Raw genomic sequence first — 22,586 nt, forward strand, 5'->3', positions numbered from 1 at the left:
AGAAACATTTTGGCATGTTTGTGAAGCATTCCAGAAGATAATTTAGTATATTTGAAACATTTATGTGTTGATAATTTTTTAACTTAAGAGCAAAAATACTTCAAGTAAAACAAATGACATTTACTGTCAAAGGTACTGCTAGATATGTGGATTTTAAAATTAAACGACTTAAGGCAATATGTAACCTTGGCCTTCAGTGTATCTGGGGAAATGCTGTTATCCACAAGCAAAACTTATTATTTTCTCTTCTTTTGAAGTGTGGTGACATAATATATGCCAGTACAGGACTAACTCTGTTTCACTACCAAAAATTGGTACTGGAAGGAGAAGAAAAATTCAAAATTTCAAGACTTCTTTCAGGTCATCCGTGTTGCTCAAGAGAGGGGCTCCAAAAGAGAGATCTCTTTACAGGGCTGAGCAATTCAGCGTTCCTTAGTTATGAAGAACCATGCGTAAGGCCTGGTAAGAGGTTGCTTTATGAATATCCAAGAGGAATTGCATTTCTTAGGCTTACTCTGGGAAGAAATTGGGAAAATCAAGGAATGCAGAAGTGAGAAGAGTATTGAGGAAAGAGAACACACAGAAACTTGAGAGAAGTTTGGAGTAGGGGAAACAAAAAGAGGGGTCGGTGAGAAAAAGAAAGGCATTTTAAGAGTAGGGATTTTATGTTGTGTGTATGGTAGTGAGGTAAACCTCCTTGAGAACTTCAGTACATTCTGACTGGTTTTTGGAGGACATCATGCAAGTTTAGTGTCTGGGACAACAGAGAATAGAGGGATCAGTGTCCCCATAGGATAGTTCTTGGATGAGACTTACACAGAAGCTGGAATCTGGCAAGTGAGTGTGACCCAAGAACCAAAGTACCTGGGAATCTTATAGGCCTAGAGCAGGGCTCCAAGGGCCTCACAGAATGTGGGATAAAGGGGCCTGAAGTTACGTTATTTCTATCTTAGCTGATTTCGAGGTTTCACCAACAGGAAGAACAACAGGAAATGGTGTGGTTTGGTGGAAAGATCATTGGACTTACGATTAGGAGACCAGATTCAGTCCTGGCGCTCCTACCAGTAGGACTGTTCACTTCACGACTTACTTTCTCTGGACCTTAGTTCTCTTGCTTGTACAAGAAAAAATGGGATTAAAGGAGCCTCTGAAATCACTCAGAATCTTGGTGTTCTCTGACTCTAAAATATACGTACCTTGAGGGAATTTAGTGTGTAGTGCCTGTGGAAGTCCAAGTATAGGGTATACCCAGTATATTGCTTGGATTTCTCCACTTTCTATTCCCATAGCTCTAATGAGAAATTAAATTAGGAAGAGTGAACAAAAACAGGAACACTTTCAATTTTAGCATAGAAGAGAATATTTGTTATTAACTTAATGGTATTTTAGCAAAGCTCATGAATTTAAACTTCGGTAGAGAGAAACTATGACATACAAAACATTTTCTGCAAATGTTTTGCAGAAACATTTCAAAGCAAACCCTAGGAAATTATCACAACGAAAAATGTAACACAATGATTGTGAGATGTAAGTTAAAAACGAAGAACTTTTCCCTGCTTTTTAAAGTTGGTATTGGTATTTATTGATGAGACTAAAACATGATTAATCAGATGTTATACAGTTCCTACGGGTTATATTCTAAATTGGACAGGCAAAACACACAAAAAAAAACCATTAAGTACAGGACTTCAGAAAGTGACAAAGACTTTACTTTTGGGGGTTATCGGTTAAAAGAAAGAGGGCATTAGTCAAAATATTCTAAGTCCATCATACACCATCAAGACAACAGCAATAGTACAAAATGGTTCTGGTCATTGTTGAAAACGGACTTTTCTTGTTAAAAATGAAACCTAAGACACAGCAGCAGGACCAGCTTCATGAGCACGTGACTTGTGCAACAAACAGCACAAGGACCGCACACCTAGAATTGTTCCATGCCTGTTTAATACACCACTGTAACGGTCTTGAAATTTTCAACCAGTTTGGAAGGAGGGCCCCCTCATTTTCATTTTACATTGGGACCCACAAATACATAGGCAGTCTTGACTGTCGGAATGGTGAACATCAAGGCAGAATGGACACTAATGGGCTCACAGAAAAGAATTGTTTTAAATGTGGAGAAGAAATATCCACACGTAGGACAAAGTAAGAATTTCTTTTTAATTAAGGCTTCTAGATCATTATTTAACAAAACTATAAAGGCAGAGAAGACATATACATTTTGTACCATTATTGGAGTTTGCTTGAATTTCAGTGAAGCAAAGAGGGCACAAGCGATCTGCATCCTAGTAAGGACACAGGAAATGGCAGTAGCCATGGCGACATTTCCTCAGGGTGTCATACCCACCTGGCACAGGGCCATCGCTTGGTGAATGCCAGCATCACCAGTCCTATACTCTGCCAAGACAAGCTGCTTCAGGTTGTTCTCTAGAGATTTATTATTTGTTGTCTCAGCAGTAACTATTTTCCCAGTCAAAAGAGTCCCTTTGCCTGTCTGTGATTCTGATTCACTGACATGATACTTAAGGTTGACTTGTTCATCACTCTGAACCTCAAATCCCTCTGAATGTCAAATGATATACACCCATATAACAAATGTATTTTCCTCTTCTGAACATATAAATCTCAATACTTCAGAGAATATAAAATCATGAACTTTTACATTGCATAACATAGAAAAGAAAGTGATCGTGTCAGCACCAGTCAAAATAAAATCATTTTCATTCAGTGTCCTTATTTAAAAGTTACCTTTTCATCTCTGTGCTCAATTCATCAAAATTGTCAATAGGCCAACTTTCTCTATTTGCCCTCATCATTTCAACAATGACCATTGTTCTGTGTAATTTCATAATGTTGGGCATAAATAACACCGGGATATCTATATTCCCTTTAGGAGGCAATGTGATTCCTGTAAAAAACACAGAAATAATTTTTAATGTGGTAACCATTTCCAGAATATAATTTTAACAGCCAAAAATAATCTCTTAGTTCCTTTCCTTACTATCAGTTTTTCAAAATCACTCCTGAGCAAGAAAATGCTTTATGCTAAATTATAAGTGCACTTCACTGTATTCACTAATTTTCCTCAAATGCCATCGGCCCTATTAAAAAACACATTTTATCCTGAGGCAAGAAGCTTCTCCTGAGGAGGCTGGAAGGGATGAGGAAATGTTGAAAGTGATGGCTTGGGTTTCCCAGAGTGATAAAAGAACCATAAAACCCATGAGTCTTTCCAAGTCTTACTACATTTTTAAAAAGATTTTATTTATTTATTTGAGAGAGAGAGAGAGCGCGTAAGTGCGCACATGAGATGGGGGGAGGGGCAGAGGGAGAGGGAAAAGCAAACTCCCCGCTAAGCAGGGAGCCCTAGGTCAAGCTGGAAGGCAGATGCTTAAACAACTGAGCCACCCAGGTGCCCCCCACCCAAGTCTTACTACATTTTGCAAAAGCCAAAGTACAGCAATTTTTGACCCTTTTATTACTTTGTGTATTTTTTTTTCTAGACCATAACAGCTCCAGGTTTCTGCTTGGAGTACCAAAATTGTTACCAGTAAACTGTTCATTTATTTAATTGGTCCGTGAGGGAAGCCAAAGCTTATTTGTGAAAGAAAGGGGGATCAACTCCAGGTTGTAAAAACCAGAAGACAGAAAAACTGACAGCATTTTCTTGTGTTCTAATAAAATTCAAATTTCTCAACCTTTACCTAAGAATTACCTGCAAAACTTGTTAAGACAGGAGCCTGCTAAGCTCCACCTATAGATTCTGACTTATTCCGGTCTGGGCTGGGGCCCCAAAGCTGCATGTTTAAGTAGCTCCTTATGCATTCCAGAAGCAGATGGTCATGCAGCCACACTTTGAAAAACAATGCGTCCTACCTATTGGACAAGTATTGAGAGGTGGGAAGTATGGCGAGCTTCTGGCTATTTAAAGCAGTGAGGATTTCCGATGGATGGCTGTCTTCCTTTATTTTGAAGAGTAACACTATTTCTTTATAAGAAGAGATTGTTGACTGTATTCTGGTTATTTAAATTCTTTGTTATAAAATCAATGATTTTCAAAGCCATTTTGTCTCAGCTAAGAACACTGTACTGAACTATTAAGAACATCAAGAAAGGAATTAGAAAATGGCCCCTTTGCAAAAACATCCCAACTCAAAATTCTTATAAACTTTTAAATTTTACTCCTTCATGAAATGAAAATGTTCTGTCTCATTGCATAGTTAATAATAGTTAATAATTAATATGATTACTACTTAATATTTATTGAATACTTGCTATATGTCAGGCTCTGTGCTAAGTATTTTTCACACAATACCTCACTTCATTCTCGGAAAATCACTGCAAGTTACACGCTACTACATTTCTCATTTTAGAGGTGGAAAAAGTGAGACAATTTGGCTAAAAAACTTGCCAAGGTCCCAGTGAAAGACTGTGTTGCTTACCAAGATATCTAAACAATGTCTGCGGGTGGGGGAATGGGATAGACCGGTGATGGGTAGTAAGGAGGGCACGTATTGCATGGTGCACTGGGTGTTATACACAACTAATGAATCATTGAGCCTTACATCGAAAACCGGGGATGTACTGTATGGTGACTAACATAATATAATAAAAAATCATTATTAATAGAAAAAAAAAAAATAAAATAAAATAAAATAAAAAATAAAAATAAACAATGTCTGCCATCTTCAACTTTGTCTTCATGAACTCTAGATGTTTAATGTTGCATTCAAATGGATAAAAGCAGCAAGAGGATAGGATAAAGGGTTGGAATAAGAATAAAAAGAGCAAGAGCTGAGTCGAATAAACCATCCATGCATCCCCAAGCAAATCAAGTTTAGAAATGATCATTTAACCTTACAAAATTCTGTTATCACTAAAAATAAATTTTAGTATGACGAAAAATAAAACCTAGACACTTAGATGGTGTAAGGAGCCAAGACAGGGATACAAAAAGGCAATTCATTGCCAACACCGTGCTTCCTTATAATGTTTGGATTCAAAGTATGGAAAGACAATGCTATGATAAATACACCCATTTAGTTAAAAATCCAGTAGCCCATTTGTGGCTGTAACGTTTTACTGGTCTGTAAGTAGAAAGAGTTCCCTGCTGAAGTGATCATAAGTCTCCTTCACTTTTCTTATATGTTTGAATAGTAAGAATCACTGTGGTACTATTCACTTCCATGAAATCACTTAAATTTAACATCGAAAAGAACTTTGAGAATTTATCAAGTTCATTTTGTGTCTTAAAAATGAGTTTTATTTTCTGTGGTTTTCCCATTATCCTGTGCAACACTTTGAGTAGAGACAGGAAAGCTGTCCTCACTTCTACCTCATAAAAAAATCTACCCATGTTTTCTTCTAATACCTATATGCTTTCGTTTTTATAGTTACTTGATCCATTTGTGATTTATCCATACATATGAAATGAAGAATATATCTAACGTTACTGATTTTCTACATGGGACTAATTATACAAAAGCACTTATTTAAAAATTCATTGACTTGAAATGCTGCTTTCATGGCATGTCCATACATATTTTACTCTTTTCCTGAATTTCCTAGATTTCTTCAGTCTTTCTTTCGCTTCATTTGTACATGCCATGTTGTTGTAATTATGGATGCTTTATTTTCTAGTGGGACTAACTGCCTCCCTCTTCCTCCAGCTCATTTTTTAAAGAGAATTTTTCTATACTTGGAATGAACAGTTAGTTAGCTCCAGGAAATGGATGGAGTGGCAAATAGTACATTTAACAGAATCACCCTACATTTATACTTTTGGGATAACTGACATTTTTGCCTATTCACGATCTATCCAAGAGCAAGCACATGGCCTTTATTTTATATTTCTCAGCTGGGCATTGTATTAGGTGCTTCTAGGTTCTTGGAATAGCTTTTCTGCCAGTTTTCGTTCTCAGTCTTGCTAAAGGCTTATTTCAGCATCTTTGAATGGATTTAGCAGGAAGCTGAGAGAAACCATATCCATTTTTTTCTATCTTCTGACAAGGAAATCCAGCTACTATGATGATTATTATACTCATTAGGTTGATAAACATATTCTAAACTCAAAACATTTTCTGAGCTTATCTCTTTCTGTTTTATCCCATTTCCATATAGTAACCACACAAACTAACCACACCTATATTTACTTTTTTTCTATTATAGTTATCATTCTTGAAGTTCAAAACCCTAATAAGCATCTGGGAGGAGGGGAAATATGCACATTTTATTTTACATAATTAATTTTATGGACTTATATCTTTTATGAGAGGTATACATTATTTATAGAAGTTTCAAAACCCTGATAATACTTCATGCTTAGTATCTGAGAAACATTACAAAGTGTGATATTATTGTTTTGCCTTTGAAATCTCCTATGGCCCTGCTGCATTTAGCATTCAAATTTTATTCAGTATATTTTAAAACTGCTCTTTTGATTGCTCTTTTGATTAAATGTGTTAGAAATATTTATGAATGGATCTCCCATTTGAAATACAGAAATTGTACAATGCTTTAATGGCTATGAGGTTTCCTGCCTTCTTAGAAGAAAATCTTCTCAAGAGAGTAAAATGAACATAATCCTCATTTTAGTAATGAAAGTATTTCATCCTGGGAGATTCATTTTTAATCACTTTAGTGGTATGACATTACTGCTTCCCACAGCAAAATTTCTAATATTTAGCATGGCAGTAGGAATGGCCCATGTCAGGTAATCAAAGAGATACTAAGAAACATATTACCACCCTAAGTCATGCTATTATTTTGGTTATCATGGTTTATTTTAAATAAGAGTACAAGTTTTATATTTTAATTTTAAATAAGAGTACACGATGAACATGACTTGTCAGCAACCATTTTCAAACATGAAATCTATTCCCTTTCTACTTGGATACTTTATATTTTCAAAAACTGATTTAGATCTTTAAATTATGAGTAAAAAAATGGTATAGAATTGTTAATGTGGTAGTTTGGAGAACGGTCCTTTCATTGGTTCCTGCGGAGATGCTATGGGCTGAATTATGTGTGTCACTGCTCCCTGGCCGCCGTTGATATGATGAAGCCCTGATTTCCTGTATCTCAGAATGTGACTATATTTGGAGTTAGGGCCTTTGCAGAGGCAGTTAAGTTAAAATAAGACTGTTAGGGTGGGCCCTAGTCCAATATGACCGGTGTCCTTATAAAAAGAGGAAATTCAGATATACAGACATACACCAGGAATGTGCATACCCCAAAGGAAAGACCATGTGAGGACACAATGAGAAGGCAACCATCTACAAGCCAAGGAGAGACACCTCGGAAGAAACCAAACCCCCAATTCCTTGATCTTGGATTTCTAGCTTGCAGAACTGTGAGAAAATAAATTTATTTTGTTGAAGCCAGTTTTAATACCCAGTCTAGCATTTAGTAATTGCAGCCCTAGCATACTAATCCATGAAATTATCTTTTCTCATCTTAGAGGCTGAACTATGGGATGCCATTGAATTTGCTTAAAGAAATTCTAATTCCAGACTCTCAAAACATAGGGCAGTGGCACCTGGGTGGCTCAGTCAGTTACGCATTTGCCTTTGGCTCAGGTCATGATCCCAGGGTCCTGGGATCGAGCCCCGTATCAGGCTCCTTGCTCAGTAGGGAGCCTGCTTCTCCCAGCTGTGCACTTTCTTGCTATCTCTGTCTCTCTCCTTGAAATAAATAAATAAAATCTTAAAAAAAAATCCTTTAAAAAAAAAAAAACACAGGGCAGATAAAGAAACTTGACTCTGATTGCTATTTGGCTGCTATGATCCTGGAAAAGCAAGGGATGATTCTTCCCTTCCTGTTTGTATCTCGTCAACTGAATGGGGGCATTAATGACTAGCAAAAAGGTTATTTCAGGGATTGTGTTTTCTTTGTTGAGGATTACAGACTGTTGCTGCTTTACTCTATCTTTTGAAGAGCTAGCTAATGCTTGAGATTTAACAAAGAAATTATCCAAAGAAGATACCATCAAAGGGACTAGTATAGAGAAAGTAAGCACTAAATGGAAGGTCATATTTACTAAAACAGGTAATTGGGGAAAAGATACAAATCCATGCTTCTTAGGAAAAATCGTTCAGTTTGGGACATATACTTTTAAAAGAAGATTTTGGAGTTATTCAACACAAAAAAGTAGATTGCTTAAGGTAAGTTTTACACTATGAACTAAGCACCTGTAAGTTGAAGTTTTGTGTTTGCTTTTTAAGTCTAAGAATTCATTAGCAAAAGTAAAAACAAAGTAACACTTAAAAAAATATTGGTTTTAATGTAAACACTTCATTGCTGGCTCAAAATGAGTGAAAAATCCACTCTCAGAGCCTCCTGACCAGATGCACAGTGAAGGAGAGAGTTTTCTGTGATTAAAGGCCATCAAATACACGCTGCATAAGCCCCAACAGTGGTGAGAGAAGAGTTTTGAGCTTTACCTGAGTGTTTAGAATAGAAAATCTTAATGTTCCTTCCATAATATTCCATAATATTCTATGATAACATTTTCCCTCATAAATAGAAAAGATAAGTAAGATTCAAAAAATTAATTTCAGGGTATTGATTATTTTCTTGGAAAGTAGCTAAATTTCAATTAAAATCACCCACAGAAAATTCTAAGATAAAATAATGTCTAGTACTGTAACTAATAAACTTTATTGATCAATTACCATGTCCTCTTTGCCCCTGCACCATACTAAGTAGTGTGTGTGCGCGCGCACACGCACGCATGTGCGCATGCATGCATACATGTACATATGTGCATGTAAGATCTCTCTTTACTTACAGGAATAGAACTTTAGAAGTTTAAATTTTTGTTCTATTATTTGCTAGCACTGAGAAAGTGATTTAAATTTCCTTTTTTTTTTTTTAAAGATTTATTTATTTATTTGACGGGATAGAGCCAGCCAGCGAGAGAGGGAACACAAGCAAGGGGAGTGGGAGAGGAAGAAACAGGCTCCCAGCAGAGGAGCCTGATGTGGGGCTCGATCCCATAACGCTGGGATCACGCCCTGAGCCGAAGGCAGACGCTTAACCGCTGTGCCACCCAGGCGCCCCATGATTTAAATTTCTAAGTGAGATTTTCCTCTTATGAAAAAGCTAATATAATGTGCATATCAAGGTTTTGCTACTGCAAAGGTACCCAGTTATATCCACATAATCCCATTTTGTACAGTATACACTGATTCTACACTGTTTTATACTTTCACTTATTCAATCAGAAAATGCTACGTGCCATGCACTATAATAAGCACTGGGGATAAAACAGTGAAAAAAAAATGTATACCCTGCTTTCCTGAGTCATGTATTCCAGAATGTGTTAGGGGGTGAGGTTAGGAGTCAAACAATAAATAAAATGTATTTGTATGTGTGGTGTAACTAAAACAATAAAGGGTTAGAGTCACGTGGATGTTAATATAGGGTGGTCCAGGAAGGCCTCTCTGATAAGGTGTCATTTGCACAGAGCACCAAAGGAAGTTTGAGAAGCTTTGTAGACATCCATGGCAGGGACTATGGAGATAGCAAGTGGCTATATGTCCTGGATTTAAGGAGCAGTTGAAGCTGGGGCTATCAACTTAGAAGTTCTTAGAATCTCATGTGTGGCTGAATGAGGAGACTTCATCAGGAATGAGTGTGGCTAGAAATGAAGAGGAGACTGAGCTTTGGGCCTCCAGGAAGTCATGGGGACAGGAACAGGGGAGAAACATGCAAAAGAGAATAAGGAGCACTTACTAGAGAGAAGGAGAATCAAGGGAGAATTAAGTCCTGGAAGCCCACTGTTTCCAAAACACTGAGAGATCAGCTGTGTCGAGTAAAGCTCACGAGCTGGGCAAGACGAGGACTGCATATAGATGATAAGATCTGGCAGTGTTAGGTTAATGATGAACTTAAAAAGAGTATCTGTAGACGAATGGGGCATACAGCCAGATTTGTTTAGGTACAAAAGATAATGGTATAAGAAGTGAGGATAGTTAAGTATAGGCAACCTTTCACCATGTTTTGCAATAAAGAGTGATCAGACAAATGGGATTGTAGCTGGCAAGGGTAAGGGGTAAAAAGAGACATATCTTTTTAACATCAGGAGCTATTATTATAGCATGTGTATGTTGATAGGAATAATACAGTAAGCATTATTATAGAGAAGACAAAAAGGGAAAACTCCTGCAGAGTTCCATGTAGTTGAGTAGCTGTGGGATTCAGCAAACAAGTAAAGGGATGGACACAAGAGCATAGAGAACTTTTCTGATGTAATGGGAGGGAATGCAAGACACAGGGATAAAAATAAAATTAGGCTGGTTGGTATAATGGAAGAACCAGACAATTAGACTCTGATTTGACTCTATATTTTCAATGTAACAGGAAGAATATCAGATGTGAGAAGAGGAAATGCTGGATGTCAGTAGTAGTTACTGCGTTTCAATTCACTGTAGGAAATTTTACTATAAGCAGATTTTACTAAAGGAAAATCACGTCCCACCAAAAGTTCATCATTTAAAATTTACTTATTTCTCTACTTCCCTTTTTCTCCACCTACTCATCTATATATCTATCAACCATTCTACCTGTCTTAAAGGCCTATAATGCTTAAGCAGATACTAGTCTTCTCTCTGTTAGAATATTCACCCATATTTCTGCAACTAAGAAAACTGCATAAAATGGCAAAAAAAAGGGGGGGGGAACTGTGCCTTGGCTTCCATTTTATAAGCCCAGACATTATATAAACTATTGTAGTAAGTTCAATTTCTGCTCTCTGCGTAGAAATATTCTAGTGGTACAAGTGGGTCTACATTTCAGGTTATAGAGACTTTTCTAAAAGGCAGGCATCCAGACATCTTTGCACAAGAAAAGCTGTAGCTTTGTGTTCTACAATAAAATCAGTAGCTTCACTGACTAGCTACGAAATCCACCTGCCTTATGCTATAAATCATAATTACAAATCCATGTGATTGGAACCTGTGCTTATTTGTGTGGAAAATTGGTCATCTGACATAATAGGAAGAGAAATTTTATTAAAATGTGAAATCATGCTCAGCTGTGGACATAATTTAATAAACATTCATGACAATTATCTGGAGACCAGGGCATACTTTATGTTAGGCAGCAGCATGCATGGTAAATGTCACCAAACACTGAGCTCTTTTTTTTTTTTTTTAAGGATTTTATTTTATTTTTACAGAGAGAAAGATTGAGAGAGAGAACAGGAAGGGGGCAGATGGAAAGGGAGAGAGAATCTCTAGCAGACGCCACCCTGAACGCAGAGGCAGGGCTCAATCCCCAAATGCCGAGATTAATCCCATGACCCTGAGATCATGACCTGGGCCAAAATCAAAGTTGGATGCTTAACTGACTGAGCCACCAGGTGCTCCTAAACACTGAACTCTTAAAGGTGCTCTCTAATTCATAAATAGCAATAGTTTCAAAAAAATATTTTTTTTGCAAATAACTTTTTTATTATTGATTGTCAAGTTACATGATATATGTTAACTAAAATCAACATGAAACATAGCAATGATCTCTTATAAGGAAAAAAAAATCAATGTCTCCTTAATAAATGCTAATGCCAGAACTCTGCTTATTTAGCTCTGATTATTAGCAATCATATAAACATAAATGACACATAGTATATCTTTTAAGCAACAGATACTGCAGATACCAGTGTATATCTTTATTTTTAGATTATTCTCCTATAATACGATATCACCCACATACAATACAAAAATATTTGAAATAATTATAAAGATGCAGTTTTAAGAAATGAAAGAGAGATCCCATGTGCCCTTTACCCAGTTGTTTCCCATGGTAACATCCTGTAAAGCTATAAAACAATATAAAACCCAGAATATTTAGGGATACCTGAGTGTCTCAGCTGGTTAAGGATCCAACTCTCGATTTCAGCTCAGGCCATGATCTCAGGGCCATGGGATTGAGCCCCATGTTGGGTTCATTGGGGAGTCTGCTTGAGATTCTCTCCCTCTCCCACTGCCCCTCCCCAATGCATGCTCACTCGAGCTCTCTCTTTCTAAAATAAATAAATAAATCTTTTTTAAAAAGGGGGAAGAAACCCCCAGAATATTTATATTGATATAGTGAAGATATAGAAAAGTTTTATCACCACAAGGATCCCTCTGGTTGACCTTTTATAGACACCCCTACTCCACTCCTTACTCCGTCCCTGAATCCTCACAACCACTAACCTATTCTCCATTTCTGTAAATTTGTCACATCGAGAATGTTAAATAAATGGAATCATATCATAAGCAAATTTTTGAAACTGGCCTTTTCACTCAGCATTAAGTCCCTGGACATTTGGTCAAGTTGTGCTTATCAATGCTTCATTCCTTTCTATTGCTGTATTTCGTGCAATGGATGGACCAATTTATTTACTCATTCACCCACTGAAGGGCAACTAGGTTGTTTGCAGATTTAGGCTATTATGAATAAATCTGCCATGAACATTCATGCACATGTTTTTATGTGGAAATAAATTTTCATTTTTCTGGGATAAATTCCCAGGAGTGCAACTAACCGTTGGATGCTAAGTATTCACATACGTCCTTTTGCAAAAAACTACCAAACGGTTTTTCAGAATGACTGTACCCCTCTACATTCCCACCAGCAGTGTATGAGCAACAGTTTCCCTACATCTTTCCCAACACTTCATGTTGTTAGCATTATTTGGTGCAATCATTCCAATGTATTTGTAGGAAAAATCTCATCATGGTTTTATTTTGCATTTCCCTAAAGACTAATTATATTGAACAGCTCTTCATGTGCTTATTGGTCATCAGTATATTCTCCTTGGTGAAATACCTGTTATGTTCTTTGATCATGTTCTACTTTAACTGTATTTTTATTAGTGAGTTTTCTGTACTTTTTATACGTTCTAGATACTAACCTTTTATCACATGTTCTGCAAATATCTTCTCCCAGTCTGTAGTTTTCCATTTCATCATCATCTTATGGGCTTTTACAGAGCAAAATATTTTAGTTTGATGATGCCCAATTTATTAATTTTTCCTCTTATGGAATTTGCTATTAGTGAAATATAAGAACTATTTGCTTAGCATTGTGTTGAGTTAAATTTGCATAAGGTATGATCATCTTTTTTTTTTTTTAAGATTTTATTTATTTGAGAGAGCGAGCGAGAGAGTATGTGCAAGTGCAGGGGGGAGAACAGCAGAGGGAGAGGGGGAGAGAGAATCCCAAGCAGACTCTGTGCTGACTGCAGAGCCCAACTCAGGGCTCGATCCCAGGACCCTGAGATCATGACCTGAGCCAAAATCAAGAGTCAGATGCTTAATCGACTGAGCCACTCAGGTGCCCCAAGGTGTGAGCATCTTGACAGGAATTGCATTAAACCTATGCATCAATTTGGATAGAACTGACATCTTTATTATATTGAGTTTTGCAACCCATGAATACAGCATATCTATTTATTTATATGTTGTTTGATTTTGTCATTTTTAGTATATAAGTCCTGTACATGTTTTGTTAGATTTATTTCTAAGTATTTCATTTATTTGGAGAGATTATAAATGGCATTATGTTTTTAAACTCAGTTTCCATGTTTGCACTGCTAGTATATTTAAATATGATTTGTGTTCTTGTTGTTCTTGTTTACTGTAGCGTTCCTGAACTCACTTAATACTCCTACAAACTTTTTTTTTTTAGATCCCTTGGGATTCTCTGGTAGACCATCATGTGATATGAAAATTGGGACAGTTTATTTCTTCCTCTCCATTCTATTTGCCTTTTGCTTCCTTTGCTTGCCATTTTGTATTCACTAGGACTTCCTTTAAATTACTTTAAATAAGTGATGAGAATGGCATCCTTGTGTTGCTGCCTATTTTACAGAGGAAGTACTCAATGTTTCATAAATTGAATCTAACATTAGCTGCAGTTTTATCAAGTCAGTTCTTTATCAGGTTGAGGAAATTCCCTTTTATTCCTAGGTTGTAAAGAGTTTTCTAAGAAATGGATATTGGGTTTATTCTAATGCTTTTTCCATATTGACTGACATGTGATTTTTTTCCCCTTAATCTTTTTTAACAAGGTGGATTATATTAATGGAATTTCAAATACCAAACCAGCCTTTACTTCTAGAATAAACCCCATTTAGTTGTGGGTATATTTTTTGTTATATAGTGGCAGATTCAATTTACTGACATTTTGTGTCTAATTTCATGATCAGTATTAGTCTGTAGTTTTTCCTTTTTGTGTTTTTTTTTTGTGGTTTGTGTCAGTCAGGGTAATGCTGGTCACAGAATAGGTTAAACAGTGTTCCTTCCTCTTTTTTTGGGGGGAAGAGTTTGAGGAAGATTCATTTTAATTCTCTAAATGTCTGATAGAATTTGCCACTGAGGACATCTGAGCCTGAAAATTTCTTTTTGGAAGTTTCTCAATTATGAATTCAATTTCTTTAATAGTTATAGGACTATTCATATTATCTTTTTCATCTTTGGTGAATTCTGGTAGTTTCAAATTTACTAGAACTGGATCATTTTCTCCTGTGTTGTTGGATTTATGTGTTTAGAGTTGCCTATAATACTGCTTTATTTCTCTAATATCTTAGGGTTATCTGTAGTGATACTGTCATGAGTTACTTGAACATATTTTAGGATTCTAAGTGATTTATAGTGTTTTTAGTATATTACACTTCACTTAACTTTGTTAGTTGTTTTAAATGATAATTCAATATACATATGCAACCTACTGCTGTCCACAGGTATCAATATTTAGCTACTTTGAATGAAGTGTATATACCTTATATTTTAAAATGTACCCAGGATTTGGGTGCTATGGTGGCTCAGTTGGTTAAGTGTCTGCCTTAGGCTCAGGTCATGATTCCAGGGTCCTGGGATCGAGTCCTGCATCAGGCTCCCTGCTCAGTGGGGAGTCTGCATCTCCCTCTGCCCCACTCTCTCTCTCTCAAAAATAAATAAATAAAATCTTAAAAAAAAATGTACCCAGGATTTGTTTTAATCACATGTGGTAACACATGCAGACACAGAAATGACTGTCATGAAGAAGTTTTTATACTCACATACTCCCAGAAACAGGAGGTATGCCATGCCATGCAGGGCCATATGGAGAAGCACCAGAGTCACTCATGAGGTGGGGGAACAGGCAAGAGTGTTTATTGTGGTTTTCATGTGAAGGAATGAGCAAGATAGGGTAAATAGGCTAAGCAGGTTTAGGATTGGCTTTGAATAATTTCAGTAGGCTTTGGAGTATAAGGGTTCCCAGCCCCGGGTAGTAAGGGAAGGAGAATATACGTCTAGAATGTAAAAGCCTAACAGAAGAGGTGTGGGAGGCATGGACTCTAAATTTGTTAGTTTGCATACAAAAGGTGCTCACAAATGAGTCATTTACTATCTCTAGGAATTAGCTAAACCTGGGAGAGGCAGTTCCCAACAAGGTCCCAGATACCAGAGCATCAAAAACATAGAAATTAGGAAAATAGTTAATATATCTTATTTCCATTTAGATTACTTTATCTGCTCCATATTTCAAATATAATTATCTTAAGATTTTTTTTCTCTAGATAGATAGATAGAGCTATATAAATAGACTCCATATCACTAAGTGGAATTTTTGCTTCAATCAGCAAATATGACTTAACGATTTATTTTACCCATTTCGATGCTCTTCACTTTCTGAAATTCTAATTCTTCTTAAGTTTTCATTTCCTATCTGTTTAGAGAATATTCCTCACCCACTCTTTAAGGGCTGGTTTGCTTATAACAAATTGTCTTCCTTTTCCCTCATCTAAGAATGTCTATTTCCCCTATATTCATGAAGGATATATTCTCAGGATATAAAATTTACAGTTCACAGTTCTTCCTTTTCAGTACTTGGAAATTATGTATCACTTCTTTCTGGCCTCCATGGTTTCAGATGAGAAATCTCTTGTCATCTGAATTGTTGTTTCCCCGTAAGTAATGCACTATTTCTCTCTGGCTGCTTTCAAGGTTTGTTTCTTTGTCTTTTGTTTACTGAAGTTTAATTATGATGTGTCTTGCCATGGATTCCCATTGCTTTAAACTATTTGGAGTTCACTAGCCTCTTGAATCTTAGGTTTATGTATTTCATCACAAGTTTTCAGATACTATATCTTTGAATAATGTTTCAGTCACAGACTCTCCTCTCCCTCTGGGGCTCTGATATGACCGTTATCTCTTTTATTATTTTCCTACAGGTCCCTGAAACTCTGCACATTTTTTTTCAGTTTGTCTTCTCTCAGTTGTTCAGTGTGTGATGATTCTATTGATTTGTCCTCACATTCACTGATTCTATTCTCCATCATCTCCATTCTCAATCACATCCAGTGAGACATTTATTTAACTTAGTGTATTTTATCAGTACTAGTACTTCAATTTGGTTCTTTAACTTACTTTTTTTCCCTCAGATTCTCTGTTTTTTCATTTTTTCGATGAGAATTCAAAATTATTTGTCGAAGCAGAATGTGGGGCATTGATTTACATTGCCTCACTGCAGAAGGGTGGGGTAGAAGGTCTATTCCCTGATGGGTCCAAGAGAAATGACCAAGAGATAGAAAGAAGCAGAGTGCCAACTAGCTCTACCTGTCACCACTTCATTCCACCTCACTGATGCTAAGGTGGGGTTGGAGGCTCAGTTTTACACTGGTCCTGATTCACATATAGAGAGAAGGGAAGCAGAATGCCAACTATCCTGCCTCACATCACTTCATTTTACCTTGTTGATGCTTGCTAGGGATGTAGACTGTGGTCCCCACCAGATCTCACTGACTCCTGGGAATGGAATGGAATGGAATGGAAGAGGAGTGGCTACTGGCCCTGGTTTACACCCTACTGGATCTTGCTGACACCAGAAAGGGAAGACAAGTGGACTGCTTTACTAGCCCAACTTGCACCAATTTGCTGTCTCATTGACAACAGTTGTAGGCAGAGGTGACTAGATCCTCCAGGCACCAGCTCTTTAAGTCTCATTATTCTTGGGTGAAGACAAGCTCTCAGCTTACAACAGCACTGTTGACACCTTCCTGGTGGGGTACTTTGAGCTCCACCTGCTTCTGCTTCAAGCTCCCCTCTTGGCTCCACCAACACTGTTGTGGCAAGGGAACTGGAGCACTGCCTACTTCAGCTGGAGGAATGATTAGTTTTGCCGCTTGGCCCCATCAACACCACAGACAGGCGAAGGGAAGGGAATCAGAGTATGCTGCTTATGAGGCATGAGGGTAGGAGGGTGCAAAATCAATGATCTGCTTGGCCCTACTGAGGCTATCGGAGTGGGGGACGTGTGGTTTTTCCATTGATGTTTGGTTAGAGTAGAGTAGGAAGAAAAGGACTATGCTGTCTTGGCAAAACCAGAAGTCCAATAAATAGGAGTATTTTAAAAATATTTTGGCAAATATGAATTGTTTCCAATACTTACAGATAATCCAAGACAGAGCTTTCATTTTTATATTATGATTTTCTTAGTTCTATAATTTCTTTTGGAATGAAAAAATGTTGCTCAACATTAAAATGTAAAAATCAAGAAATATAAAAAAAATAATTAGAATATTTAATGCGGGGGCGCCTAGGTGGCTCAGTCATTAAGCGTCTGCCTTCGGCTCAGGGCGTGATCCCAGAGTCCTGAGATGGAGCCCCACATCAGGATCCTCCGCTGGGAGCCTGCTTTTTCCTCTCCCACTCCCCCTGCTTGTGTTTCCACTCTCCCTGCCTGTGTTCCCTCTCTCGCTGCCTGTCTCTCTGTCAAATAAATAAATAAAATGTTAAAAAAAAATTTAATGCTACTATCAATAACAATAACAGTGTATCTCAAAGTGGTGATGAGGATTTTTCTAGTTACAGGGTAACAATGTCTTCTTCTCAGGGGAGTGTCAGGTTTCAAGAAGGTAGACGAAACATTCAGATTAGTTGATTTGGGGAGAGAGGGTATTTTCCCTATGACAAATTGAGAGTTCTAGAGGACTGTGTGGTAAAGTCTTAGAGTTTAGAAAGGAGAGAAAGTTGTGATAAAAAAGTGGATATACTGATGAGCACCAGGTGATGTACGAATGTTGAATCACTACATTGTACACCTGAAACTAATATTACACTGTATGTTAACTAACTGGAATTTAAACAAAAATCTTTTAGAAAGTGCATGCACTGCCCTTGAGGATATGAATGCTGAGAATGAGGGGTGACCCAGAAGAACTGGTGTTCATATGGTAACAGATATAAAGCAGGATAACTGTATAATTACATACTCCCACATGGAAGAAAGACAAATGGTGGTGGTAAGATCTCACATTTCCACTACCTTTGGGCATGAAACTTTGGAGATGGGAAAGATTGGATAACTCGGCAAATATACATTACACGTAAGGATTTGCTAATGGCTTGAAAATAATCCACCAATCATTCAACACTCTCTAACTACCTAAACATATGCATATATTTTGCAATATATGAGCTTAGCTATCTCAAAACTCAGCCCTCACAAGTAACAAACTATAATTGAAGCCTTGAGCAATGTGGGGGTTAGGGGTGCCAACTCCCAGGCAAAGTCAAAAATCTGCATATAACTTTTGACCCCTAAAGACTCAACTAGTAAGAGCCTACTGTTGACTGTAAGCCTTACTGATAACATAAACAGTCAATGAATACATACTTTTATATTATATTATATGTACTATATACTGTATTCTTACAATAAAGTAAGCTGGAGAAAAGAAAATGTTAAGAAAATCATGAGGAAGAGAAAATACATTTATAATACTGCGCTGTAAAAAACCCACATATAAGTGGACCTGAGCAGTTCAAACCCATGTTGTTCAAGGGTCAGCTGTAATGTCAAATATGGAGAGTTTGCTAATGTGCTCAGGGATCCAGTGCTTGTCTGCAAGATAAGTGTCTCACCATTTACCTTTTACCTCCTATCAGTTTTCTTCCTGATGGAAGTTGTGATAAAGATCGCAGTACCATTTACATATGATAATAAAATGGATAACATGCAGTGATGACTTTTTCTGGTCCTATCAAGGGGTCAGGAACCCTAATACATGTCCAGTTGCACAGGAAAGGAAATCCATTATAGCAACCAGAATTCAGGAAGAATAAAAGTGGCAAAGGTAATGAATGCTTGTGCCTAGTCAAAATAGGGAAATCCTAGAATGAATGTTTTCATAAAATGCATTTATCATATCCCTTTTATGAGATAACTGAAAAAATATAAATCTAATCCCTTCTGTAAGATTAAATTTTGACTTGCCCACAGAACTGGTGACAGTAGAGAGATTCAATTGTGTACTTATTTCCCACGCATGGAGACCATGACAACTTATGTGCATTTGATCTTACTTTTAGACTTAAATATACATAGGATTGTCAGCTAAACGAAGAAGAAAAAAACGATAACAATTTCAGCTCAGGTGTAATTGGATTTTTGACATATCAGATAGAGCTCTGATTACATTTGACAGATGCATATTGATTTTCATTTTAAACTCTTTTGATCCAACACACTTTGTTATTTCTGGAATTTTTTTCCTTGAAATTAAATAAAGGCTTGAAGTGATAGAAAATTTTAATTAACCTCACTGACTAAATATAATACTTATCCTGGAATTGGAGTCTGATAGTATGTTTTTTTCATACAAAAACAATGAAAAATGTAATAATTGTGTAGCATAAAGCAGAAATTTTGGTTTTTAGGGTGTATCAAATTGGTCATAAGACATGCCTTAGCACATGTTCTCACTTATCAGAGTCTGAGAATTAAAACAAAAATGCAAAGTCTATACAATTGCATTAAGCTTCTCAAAAGTAACCCAAAAGTGCTAATGCTGTCACCACTTTTACTCTCTCTCAACACTGTCTTTACAGCTTCCATCTCTTGAGGCTCTTGCACAGACACTAACGCATTCTACGTTTTTTCATCCCGAATTCTGTGTCAGTGACCTTCAGTATTTTTGCCCTGATTTCTTCTCTCTCATATACATGTGGATAAATACTCAATTTTAAGCATTTTTTATTATGTTTCTTCCAAGATGGGCACTTGATTCTTGATCCCAACATAATAAAAACATTATTAGACCAATAAAACTTAAAAGAGTATATTCCATTTTACAAAACATAATTTTACTCTCAAACTCACACCTTGTTTCCAAAAGCAGTCAAAAAGCATACAATTTGCTTTGTTTTTCACTTTACTATCTGAGCACTTTTATTCCAAATTTTTCTTTCTTATGTCTTTTCTAGCACCTAAGAAAAAAAGCGTTCCATTTTTTTAAGAAAGAGAAAATATTGTAAACTTAGCATCAAAATTAGAATAACTATTCCAAAAGCAAACAAACCTATATAGATCTGTTTTTATTAACATCATTAATATAGAATGACAGAATCTTTGAGTTCCAATTTAATGGTCCTCACGAATAACCTCCCAGTGAATGTAGGAATATATTCTAAGAAGTATTAGGAAGATGGCCCCTGAGCAACCACTTAATGAAGAATTCCTATTTCTTACGGTACTCAGCTCCCTCATGAAACAAAATTGGAAGGTTTTTCATTGTTTTAGGCCCTGGTTCCATGCTTAGAGCTAATAGTCTCTGGTTGAAGTTCTGCTGTCAGCAGCAATACAGAAAATTAAATTCCGTCTTCCACATTTGGAGACGCCACTTTTCCATGCTCATTATAATTTATTCCTTCAAGCACTAGACTTAGTTCTATGTATTTGTCACGTCTTGCTAATTATTTAAATCCAACGTTTTAAGATTTTGACTGTCTTGACTGTCTTTGCTAGGTCCGTTAAGAGGCAAACCCAAGGGGCGCCTGGGGCACAGTCAGTTAAGCATCTGACTCTTGGTTTCGGCTCAGGTCATGATCTTAGGGTCATGAGATGGAGCCCCAGCAGTGGGCTCCCCACTCAGTGGGGAATCTGCTTAGGTATTCTCTTCCTCTGCCCCTATCCCCCTCCACTCTCTCTCTCTTTCTCAAGTAAATAATTTTTTTAAAAAGAGGCAAACCCAAACCAGTAAGGTCAGCTATATGTTATATTTCCACCCATGATGATTTCTTGGATCTCCAAATACTGTCCTTGAATTCCTATCTCCATGGACTACCTGCCCATTGGGACATCACCATTTCTACCTAAATTATAACATGTTGACTTATTCATAATGTAAGATTTTCCAAATTTCTGACTTCACTCCTAACAAATATAACTATGTGTGGTTTCTTCAGCATCAATGTAAATTCAATCAATATGTCTCATTGGAGATTTTGGTTATAAGTAGAGTTGTCTAGCCATTTATCAGGTATTTACTAGCCATTTCCTAAGATATGACAAAGGAACCTTCATCCTTCAATGCAAAGAAGAATTTTATTTTCCAGTATCTTAATATTTAGCATGTTTAATTGACCCAAATTATCCAGGTAGGATCTAATTAGTGCAAAGCAATTTGGAACAATCACCTATATTCTTACACCTGCGAAAAGCAATTTTACTATTATGGTTCAAACTTACTTTAAATTTTTAGATAATCTGACTATAAAGTATGTTATCAAGAATTAAGTAAGCCAGAACCAAAAATGTGCTCCCAAGCTGAACACCACAATATTCAATTTATGTTACTGATGCTTTGCACTCGCATGTCAGACATTCTATTATTTCCTTAATACTTCGTCTTGAAGACTTCAGCCAAACATTACAGAATAGTGAGAATAAATATCCAGTTAGCGTTCTAGCATATTGGCTTTCTCTTCCTGCTTTTTGTGATACATCAATTTGCTGAATATTCTCTGTTTTTACACAAGACATAGATGGTATGGACTCAGAGGAGACTCTATCAGCCATTTATTATAGCCATCTCTGCAGGCTAATTCATCCATTCATGTTGTCTCTTCAGTAAGGGCTTTTCTAGCCCCCCTCTTCAAAATTGCACCTCCAACACCACGACATTCCTTATCCCCCTACTGTACCCATTTTCTTTCCCCATCCCATTTGATTATTGTCTTCCTTTTCCTAGTAGCATATAAATTCCAGTAGGGCAGAGATATTTGCCTGTTTAGCTCCCTGCTGTATCTACAGAATTTAGAACAGGATCTTAACATATTATAGCTCTCAATAAATATTCGTATGGGAATGAATTGAGCAAGGAACGGTTTTAGTTACTGGGAATAGGAAATGAGAGAAAATATTGTTTGTGCTGTGGAATTTAATAGAAAATGGAGGAAAGAAGAGGAATAAATAGGCAGATAACTATACAATAGGCTTTAAGTTAATTATTTAGGAAGAGAAAATTAGTGAAGGCTGTTTTCAGGGAAAACTTCTCTCAAGAAGTGACGCTAAGTGGAGGCATTTAAAGGATTTTGGGGCGCCTGGGTGGCACAGCGGTTAAGCGTCTGCCTTCAGCTCAGGGCGTGATCCCGGAGTTCTGGGATCGAGTCCCACATCAGGCTCTTCCGCTATGAGCCTGCTTCTTCCTCTCCCACTCCCCCTGCTTGTGTTCCCGCTCTCGCTGGCTGTCTCTCTCTCTGTCGAATAAATAAATAAAATCTTTAAAAAAAAAAAAAAAGGATTTAGAGGAAGGTAACCAAGAAGTTGAGGAAAGA

General features: G+C 36.9%; 1 protein-coding gene across 1 annotated transcript in view; it reads right to left on the reverse strand.

Annotated features, from left to right (window-relative positions):
* The window catches only part of CFAP47 (cilia and flagella associated protein 47), a 503,621-nt gene that overhangs the window by 59,418 nt on the left and 421,617 nt on the right, over window positions 1-22,586 (reverse strand). The window contains exons 58-59 of the mRNA XM_040635242.1: window positions 2,749-2,908; window positions 1,197-1,291 (exon numbers count right to left, since the gene is read on the reverse strand). Of these exons, the coding sequence (XP_040491176.1) occupies window positions 1,197-1,291; window positions 2,749-2,908 (255 nt within the window). The remainder of the gene's footprint in view (window positions 1-1,196; window positions 1,292-2,748; window positions 2,909-22,586) is intronic.

This window comes from Ursus maritimus (assembly GCF_017311325.1).
Source record: "Ursus maritimus isolate PB19 chromosome X unlocalized genomic scaffold, ASM1731132v1 scaffold_X1, whole genome shotgun sequence".
NCBI classification, from domain to species: domain Eukaryota; kingdom Metazoa; phylum Chordata; class Mammalia; order Carnivora; family Ursidae; genus Ursus; species Ursus maritimus.